General features: G+C 40.6%; 1 protein-coding gene across 1 annotated transcript; it reads left to right on the forward strand.

Annotated features, from left to right (window-relative positions):
• Positions 1 to 3,208: 3,208 nt before the first annotated feature.
• LOC104535822 (chromosome unknown open reading frame, human C3orf52) lies at positions 3,209 to 9,830 on the forward strand. The gene is given in 6 exon segments (XM_010184723.1): positions 3,209 to 3,376; positions 6,077 to 6,200; positions 6,765 to 6,898; positions 7,747 to 7,817; positions 9,532 to 9,757; positions 9,759 to 9,830. Coding segments are annotated over 6 exon segments (795 nt in total).
• Positions 9,831 to 10,214: the final 384 nt, after the last annotated feature.

Consider the following 10,214-nt stretch of genomic DNA (forward strand, 5'->3'; position numbering starts at 1 on the left):
AAACATAAATATTTATTTCATATATCTTGAAAATACAAATACTATAATCAGTATAGTGTACAAACCTTAGATAATTCGTCCTCTAATTTTGCTGCCACTGTACCACTGTTCCTTTCTGGACTGTAACTTTTGGGCTTTCTTCTGTGTTTTCTTAGAAATCATCAGATGTATGGCTCACAAATGTTAGGACACAAGAATTTTTCATGTGGGAACTGGAAGAGCATCATTTACGATCTTTGGGATGAAGTTTAAATAAGAGGAAAAAATACTCAGTTTTAATTAATTAAACAAAGGGAAACTTAAGTGTTTTCTTACATTCTTTTTACAATTTGAACATAGTTGTAGGGTCTGATGTTTGCAATATGTTGCAAGTGTATTTCCCCAGCTCTGGCATGCTCTGTGAATTTTAACATGTTCCTGGAGGGTTCGTGTTGCTTTTCCTGCTGTCCTTGGTCTGCAGCAAACTGAGTCTCAGGGTCAGGATTTTTGTTTTGTATCTCTTCCTGGGCTGTGCCCACACGGCCATACGACATTGAAAAGGGCATAATAGAAAAAGGGATTTATGTGGTTGTATGCATCCTTGGACTCAAATAAAGAAGAAGAAATGACAGCCTCATTCCTTTAACCCTAACAGAAAATCTAGCTTTGATAATTATAATCCCTTGATTCAATATTGATCAGACCAAATCTAGGTGATTTAAGGTTTCCAAAGTTGTTTATGGGATTTAAGAATGCTGGTATTCAGTTTAATGAAAGATCTGTCTAGATGGTCTTAAAATTGTGCTCAGTATTTGGAGGTGTTTAGTTTTCACCTTTAATGTGAAAAAATAACCAACAAATGAAGCTGGCAATTTGAATGCCAGTTACTGCTGCCCACATTGCACACTTCTATTCCACAGTACACAAATATGTGATCCTGGTTTAGTTTTAGACCCACCTTGGCATCATGTGGGAAAACCAGAGGGATAAGCTAGCACTGTAAGCTGCATGCAGTGAGATTCCTGCGTCTGACACTGATACTGCTTTTCCTTTATATCTTGCACTAGTGTTGAGCATTCCTCTCCTTCCACAATGCTGAGTCAAACTTACTACATAAGCTGTACTCAAAGATTGTATTTTAGGGAGTTAAGTAAGTGTCTTTAAAGGCTAATCATTCATTCACGTATTCCTTTTTAATAAACACATATTAAAAATGCAAGTGTCTATGCTTTGTTCATTTTGTTTTGCCTCTGAAACTTTAATCCCCAGGGGCAATCAGGACTACATTTGTACCTTGGAGTTCCCTTTTTGTGAAGGTGAGACTAACTTGCTTGTTTTACTCAAGTGCACAGTTAAGGGCACAAGTTTCTTTTCCTTATATTGAAACCAGAGATGTCTTCACTACAGAAGAGAACAGTTTTCATGTTGTTCTGGTTTAGATAAAAGCCTAGGCCAGAAAGATCAGATCAGTTCTCCACTTCCCATTTTCTTTAAGAGTTTCTCAGCTTCATGCGTCAGAAAACTTGCCAGAATAGGCACCAACTGTGCATGTTAGAACACCCAGACAAAAGAAACTCAAGATTTTGTTAGGAGCTCATTCACAGATGTAATTACAAAGAAGTTTGCTTTTTGCAAGGTGAGATCCATCATCAACTCATTTGACTTTGGAAAAGTGTTTAGTTTTCAGACAATTTAGTAGGAAGGTAAGGTATTTTACTGTGAGTGGAAATGAAATAAATGAAGCTCATCTCCAGCAGGTGTACTAAGAACAATCAGGTAAAAGCTTCTTCTAGTGAAGATGTTGCAGATAAAATCTTGTGGATCCAGACACATGTTTTGATCTTGATGACTGCTCAGCCTCCTCCTCAAGTCCTTGGGTGTTTTAAGGATTCTCCAGAAGCGAAAGGTGAGATATGCAATTTGTACTTCTTTTTACTCACTGAATGAGACCAAGCTGTGTGACTCAACTCAGCTTGATGAATTGCCTTTTACTGGATGGCTGTGACATGACATCAGGAGTCTGAACCTCTGGGAATGCTCCAGGCATCAGTAGCCAGATGAGTTGCACAATGAGAAAATCTGGGGAAAGGAAAAACATTCTCAGCATTTGGCAGGAAAAAGAAGGAGCAGTGCTGTGAGTGAATGCTCAGCCAGCAAGGGAGGGAGTTGGAGAAAGAGGCTTTGTTTCCCTCTTAATGTACTGTCCTCTCTGTGCTGGGACAAGAAAGTGAGCAAGAGTGCAGTTACTGGCTGCCTGCCCAACCTTTTTTATCCAGAGGTGCTCTATGAGGAGGAAGGAGAAACACAAGGATGGAGTCAGAACAGGAGAAATGAGAGGAGGTAGGATGAAGGACACTGGGGAGGTGGGGGGAGGAATCGGCCCCTGTCTGCCATAAGTTGTTACGAGTGACTCTGAGTTGCACAGGAGAGTTCATGCGGGAAGCCAGTGCAGACTGGATCTCAACTCTCACACCATAATTTGCTTCATAAAATGCCCTGTAGAGCACAGGATGAAATTGAAGAAAACAAATCTCTCTTCAGATTTGCCCTTTTATTTTCCTCCACATGGAAGCATACTTCTCAGAGCAGTATGTGAATAGAAGTAAACGGTTCTTTAGCACTAGAGATTATTTTAGGCTGCATAACAGCTAGCGAGAGGGCAGTTTGTGGCACGAAGGTCAGTGTCGTCCACTTCTTTATTGGCTATACAGGGAGACTAAAATTAGAATTACTGATGGATATTATATGTTCCCTTCACAGTCTAACTGAACCTCAAGCTACGTGATCCTTTACTCAGTTTGTGCTGTTAAGAACCACATCTGTTTGTTTATCCGAGTGGATAACAGCAATAGTATTTTACTGTTTCGGCTGACAGGGAAACCAATCCGGTTCCTTTCAAAATCACTTCAGCAGATGACAGCATTGCTGAAGGTTTAGTCACCTGCTTGTTCTTGTCAAGGACTGGTACGGTAAGGTAGGCAAACTGGAAAACCTAGTATTGCAGAGCTGAAGGCTGTAGTTCTGGTGACTGGGCAGATCGATACTTCCTCCGCCTCCCATTTCTCCGTAGCTAGTGCAGACGACGTTATTTGTCCTTTCAAGGAATTTCCCGTATTTATCAGTGTTTTGAGATCACTCCTGAAAAAACTATCTGAACTCTCACTGTTACCATCTCCAGTCTCATACCAGAACATCTAGTGACCATAACTGCAGCTGAAACCAGAAGGAAATGAGTTGCCTCCGCGCTTGCTTCAGAGACAGAGATCCCCACGCAGAGACAGAAGCTATGAAAAGGCAAAGCTCTGGTCAGGAGCATGAGACTATTGAATTACGAGAAGATAATGTGGAGGAAAGTGAGGCTGATCACAACAAGCCCCTAAAAGCTCAAACAGAAAAGGTAGGAATTTCACTTGCTCTTTTGATGCTTAGTGTTAGGGAAAACACCACACAGCATTAGAAATGACACTTTGCAGGAACATCTTGTAAGGGTGGTTTAATCTGTTATTTGAGGGAAAGGGAAAGGTCAGTCACTTGAAAGTAAAGGCTGAAAACCCGTTAAATATATTTCATGTCTTCTTCTCAATGAAGTTTTCTAATATTGTAGTGGGATTTTAAGCTTTTTTATGTTTTGGTGCTTGGCTGTTTGTGAACTTTAACTTAGGAAAAGAAATTGTAATTGGTACTCTGAGTTTTTCTTCCTCTTTTCATGTGCTGTCAGTGGGATTGGGCTCAAAACCAGACAGGAGAAAAATTGAAACCCATATTAAAAACAAGCTTTCTTTCAGGAAAGAAAAAAAATCATAAACCAGCATTGCCAAAACAAGAATAGGATGTCCTACAATAGACCATGTTGGATTCTCTCTCTATCTTTGAGTAATGTGCAGTTGCTAACAATTATGAATTTGTATGCATAACAGTGCCCCAAAGCCTCAGCATGTGAGTCCTGAGGGAGATAGCTTCCAGCATTTAACATAAAGCTATGGAAGAGATTAATGCTGGCAGAGAAGTAATATATACTCACAGGTGACTGTTGTACACTGATTTTCATTACTTACTCAGGAGCAGAGGGAATATCTGTGGCAGAGAGAAGTTTCCCACTTTTCTGTAGGGATGGCTGAGCCCTCCGGACAGCTTGTCTGTGAGTCACACCACCCCTCCCTTCCTGCCCCTGGTAGAGCAACAGCCACTGCTTCCTTATTGTGAGCCCTGCTGATCTTCTCTGAGGGCTGATTCATTCCACCGGCTAGGCAAAAACCCATTTATTTTACCGTATCGGGGCCAGTTACTTCTCTTCTGGTCTGGTAAACTGAACCAGCTTGCTGCAGGGTCAGACAAATTCAAGGGAGGTGCAAAGAGGAACAGGAGAGGGTGGAGAAGAGGCAGGGAGAAGAGAAGAGGCTGGACCCACACCACTATCTTGAGAAACTTTACCCTGAAGTGTCTGTTTAGCCTTCCCCTTCCCAGAACTGAGTTTTAGTCTGGGCTCTGTTTCTGCTGATTCTGGCAATTGGCTTCCTATCCTATAGGGACTGCTGGAAAATTATCATGCTCTGCTTCCTGCTCATGTGGCAGGTCGCTCAGAACAACTGTCCTGCCCAGCAGGGAGAGAGTTTCTCTGCTGCTGCTCCCTCGCAGCAGCCTTGTGACGTAGATGGGCAATGTCCAGAGGGTGTTGGCCCAGATGGTAGGGGGTAGTTGTGGAGCTGGATGTTTGCTTGAGTGCAAGCCAGTTTGCTATGTGTGATTAAGAATTATGCTTTTGTGATAGTCTAAATGTGTGGCTCAATTGAAACCTGGGCTTGGTAACTGTCTGTCTCGACAGGTATTCCCATGTCTGATTTCATAGTTGTACTCTGGGCAATGGCTGCTGGCTTTTTTTTCTTTCTTCAGTTACAAAATGGTATGTTAGTGGCAAGTATTAAATTGAAGCGTCATTCTTCTAATAAGTTTAAAAAATAAAATATATGTAAACATGATTACACCTGAAAGCATGCTGTAAGCGAAACCAAATTCAGCCTTTGCCCTTTGTTCTCCACCAAAGCAAAGTTCTTCTTGCAGGGGTGTTTGCAAGGGAGCACTTTCCCTTTCCCTGGAGAAGCGACTCCTGTAAGATCTTTCTGTGGCTGTCTCTTTTCTCCCCCTGTTCATCTGCCACCCCAAAGAAGCTTTGAGCCAGCTGGTGGGTGTCAGTTAAATACAGTGAAAGGCTTTCTATCATGCTGGGTTCATAGAAAGTTCAAAAAGTAAAGGAAAAACTAACTCAGGTAACCTGGATTAGTGCCTCCAGTCAGCAACTAGTTCCTGCTAACCTACACTTGTGTGACCCAGACAAGATACAGCATGTGCTTCTCCTCACCTGGTAAACACTGTTGGAGGTTGCAGCCAAGTTTCTGGTGGATGAAGAGGAGGAAAAATTAAAAAGGCAGCATGATCTACTGTCTTCTGGTTGTGGAATAAAATAGTTGGAGTTTTTTCACTTGTTTTGCTTTATCACCGAGGCGCTTTTTTTTTTCCTCATGTCGGTGCTGCTCGGATAACTAATAAAACACTTATGTCCGCAATAGTCTTAAATCTTATTATAATTAAAACAAAGGCAGGTATTGTCCTTTCTCTTCTATATGAACATGCACACATGCAATTTATTTGAAGAGTGATTCTCTGATCTCCTAGAACAGGTGAGATTTGTAATCAACTGTTAAATGTACTCAATAGCCTTCAAGTTTCCGATCTTCTAAAGAAAAGAGACTCAGCTGTAAAAGCATAAATTATTTTACAGTGTTCTTTAATGCAATAGTATCTAATGAATAGCAGTCCACTTTCTTATAAGCAATCCAGGAACTGGAAATAATTCTGTACAAATGAGGAATGATACGTCTCTTTCAAGTAATAGCCTGCCTGTGAATATCCTTTGCCTTCTGCAGGTTGAAGTTCCCACCTGTAGCAGGGTGGGAATCCCTGATGTAGGACATTGCTTATCAATGAGATTCTCCCATCTATGTGGGTTTTTTCTGTTTCTAAATGTTGCAGTAAAGACATGCTGAAATACTTTTTCCTGCCTAATTTCATTAATCAGCATGTCCCTTCCTTTTGTAACTAGGAGACAGATCACTGGAAATCATGCACGAAAGTAGTTTTCTGGAAGTGTAAACTATGGATGGTTGTAGCTACAATTTTTCTAGTATTCTTCCTGGTCATTCTCATCAGCCTAATTCTTTATTCTAGTAAGTATCTCACTCTCTGTTCATCCTCTAATAAAAATGTACATTATGTACAACCCAATATAGCACAATATGAATAGCAGCATCTTTTAAACTCCTGTAAACTGCGGAAGGGGCTGGGATGCTGACTGCAGAGGGTGGTGTGTTGAGTAGTGGATGTGAACACTTTGGTTTTAGCAGGCAGTAAGCAACTTGTATCCTGATCAGATGGAACTTCCAGTTTGTAGCTAAGTGAGAAAACATTACAAGAACAGTCAGGGATGAGGATGGAAATGATGCTTTTAACATTGCAACAAGTGCAACGGATCATTTATGTCCCCTCATGTGGTATCTGTGCCTGTCAGGCTCCCAGAGCAGCTGATTTTTGCTGATGGGAGTGGGTGGCTGACCTCCATGTGCTGTCACTTTTCTTCAGGTGACTTGCACTTTCTTTTTATCACTCTCAGTCATTACTTAGGAAATTTGAGAAAAAGCCACCCTGGAGAAAGCTGAGTGTTTTGGGTTTTTTTCAGTATTTCTTCTAACTGAAACATTTTCCTCACCTTTCTATCTCCTTTTGAATATTAGATGTTTACACAGATGAGGATGACTATTGGGATCCTGATGAACTACTAAAGAGTGGAAATTCTCATAATTTTTCAGGAACATTGGAGTTAAGCTGTGGTCTCCCACACCTTTTGTCTGAAAACATTACTAAGCGGGTATGTGTTGACGTGGTTCTTGGCAAAGCTGATTCTGCTTGTAACATAGATTCAGTGTTTTCCCTGTTGCTTTCTGTAGCAACTGAGTAATTTACAAGTCCACAAGATGTTCTGAGTTGTAATTTTTCTAGTATAATTTGAAGCCTAGCCTGTTTTTAAAAGCATAAGCAGTTTATGTTGATTTAAAAAAAAAAAAAAAGCACCTGATTTTTTTTCCCCTCAAATTCGAGTAATGGTTGGGATATAGTCTTCACCTTTTTCATAGAATCATTGAATAATTTTGGTTAGGAGGGGCCTGTGAATGTCATCTAAACTCAATCTTGGCTAAAAATCCTGTGTGTTGAATTCTCCTGTAAGTTCCTGATGACAGTTTGGGTTTATAGCTGCCATTTTCATTGAACCATCACAGCTCTGAGTTATGACTGAAATAAGCTCAGCAGGCACAGCAGTGCTGATTTAGACTTAACATGAAGAGGGAGTCTCACTGGAGAAGATGCTTCCCTCCACCAAGTAAGAGTAGAAGGGCTTTTTGGTATTAATAAAGACCCAAGCCAAATAACATTGCCATTGCACATGACAACTTGAGCACATAATTTTAGTTCACCCTGAATGCCTCCATTGTGTTAAGGTCATATAGTAATCACTCAGACACACATTAACTTGTCTGACAACCTTAAAGTGATTGTGTGGTTTTCCAGGGCAGATATTTGCTGATATTTGACCTTCAGTACCTATGTTTATGCCACTTAAAACACCTTTTAGGAAAGATTCACTGTACTTTCTTTAATGAGGGACATAGAGAATGAACAGAAGAAAATAATTTTTTTCTTTTCTTTTTTCTCTCCAAGTTAACAGACATCTACAGTTCATCTCCAGCTCTAGGACGCTATTTTAGGTCAGCTCAGGTGGTTGATTTCGGGTAAGGAATTTCTGTTTCCAAAATTATCTTAAAATTCCAGGTTTTTGATGAAACATGCATGTATCTACGTAAATAGACACAACATTTAAGTTGCTGAAACATAGGTTTTCTAGAGGAAAAGTACATATATAGCTAGTGAAAACTGGTTGAAACATCCTCTGGTGTAGATGGCAAGTGCTGCTAATAAATTATAATGCTGGAACCACTTGGGTTTGACAAGTTTTGTTCTCAAAAGAGCTAAAAGCAACAGGCACATGCAAGTCGTGAGAGCCAAAACAGTAATATTGCATTGCTGGTTTATTTGGACCACTTTTCCTCCTCTCTTTATTTTGGACAAGAGGAGCAAATCTCAAAGCAGCAGCATGTTGGAGAGCCTGCTGGAATGGGAATGGAGGAGTGGAGGCTAGGCTAGCCTGAGTGGGAGACGCTTACACGTGGAGGAGAAGCTCAGCCACAGGAGCCTGGTAGAGTCAGAGTAGCAGTGGTGGGAAGAAGGGGAAAATCACCCAGGCCAGCCTTGCAGGAGCAACAGAAAGCTTCAAGCTGGAACAGAGGGAAGATCCTACTCTCAGCAGAAACTGGCACTGAAGGAAGGCTGAGGAGTTTGCTGTATTTGAGACTGTAAAGTTTTAATCTATGGAGATACCACAGATTTACAACAGGAGGGAGGCTGAGCAGTGGAGAGAAAAGGGCTGGGAAGATTAGCTTCATGGTCCTGCTATGGAGAGATAGCAGTGAGACAAGGGAAGGCAGTCAGAGAGCTTCCCCAAGGACTTCTGAAATAGCATTGTTACAAAAGGAATTAGAAAGACAGGAGAAAATCAAGAGAATAGATTTGCAAAGTCCCAAGGCCCTTGAGCCCAAGGATGGAGGAAGAGCCTCCTTGGACTGCATCAAGGGGCAGTCCTGGGGTCGCTTTAAGGAATGTGCTCCTCTGTGTTGCCAGCCATGGGCATACCAGCTCTGTTCAATGAATGAGCTGTAGCTCCTTAGTCTTACAGATTAAAATCATGCTTTAGATCATCAAGTACAAAGCTATAGTTCTGCATATATTCACTACCTGGTCTCTCCCCCACTACCCTGCCTATTTGTCTCTCTCTCTTTGTCTCTTTATCTCTTTCTCTCTCTCTGTCTCCGTTTCTTTTTCCCCATCTAACTCCTTTTTTTATATTTTAAATTCTGTGAGTACAAAATGCAACTGTTGACTTGTAGTCAGTGAATTTGGTAGACCATGAACAATGAAATCTCCAGAGTTTGGTGGTTTCCATAATCCATTCCAGAGCTGAGCCAGAAACACAGCTGGGCGGCCCAAGGTACCATGCTAGCAGGAAAGCAAATCTTTCTGCAGATTCTCACCTTACCCATGGATTAAATATTGCAGCACCTCTTATCATTATGTACTTGTGGAACACGAGTGCTGAAAAACCCCACCTCATTAGGACACATGTCCAATTGCCCTTCATGCATTTGAAAACGTGCCTCAGGGTGGCTTCAGTTATGTGCCCGGTTTCTGTTAATGTCAAGAGCTTCTCTGAGAAGGGAGGGGTCAGAGGAAACTGGAATGCTTGATGGCTGTTTTCTTTTATAATGTTTTTCTTTAGACCAAGTTTTAAAAAAATCCACACCAATATTGATAAGAAAAGTCAATCTTCTCAAAAAAATGAAAAGATCTAGTGGGAACTTAATGGCATTTATGCTTGACTTTGTTTTTCAGTAATGAAAGCTCCACTGTATTTTATCAGCTACAGTTTTCTGTACCACCATCAACAGAGGGATTTATGGAAAACACAATGAACCCAGATTTTATAAGGAACGTTTTACGTCAAAATATTTATGATGAAGATGACACTTTTCATCCTGGGACATCTGAATGTAACAGGTTAAAGCTTGACCCGACTTCTCTCACATTAACATGTAAGTGCTGTACATTAGAGAGACTGTTTCTTTACAAAGAGCAGAAGTATTTACTGGAAGAGAGGGAAATATTTCTGGAAATATGTTGAGATACGTTAGTAAACGCATTTTGCACAACAGTATCAAGAAAATTGCAAAATATTCGGTTTTCAAGAAAGTCTTACTTCGCTTAGCGTATAACCTAGGATTCACTGTTTGATCCTCTGCTGAGAAAAGGAATAGTGATGAGACTGGTTAACTGTGGACTCCAGCCAAACTGTTCAGATCTCCTCTTACATTTTCTGTGTACAAAGAAAATCTCCTCATATGTGTGTGTATCATAACAGAGAGCCAAACAACTGAAAAAGTTTCTCCTTGTTGTATATTCATATTTTAATGTTTATAAAACAAATTTTAATCCAAGTAAAACTCGATAAATAAGTTGGGAGTTAACTTCTGATTTTTTCCACAGTCAAAGATGAAAACTTCTGATTATTGTCTTTT

The sequence above is a fragment of the Mesitornis unicolor genome, unplaced genomic scaffold (genome assembly GCF_000695765.1).
Source record: "Mesitornis unicolor isolate BGI_N332 unplaced genomic scaffold, ASM69576v1 scaffold19795, whole genome shotgun sequence".
Taxonomy (NCBI): domain Eukaryota; kingdom Metazoa; phylum Chordata; class Aves; order Mesitornithiformes; family Mesitornithidae; genus Mesitornis; species Mesitornis unicolor.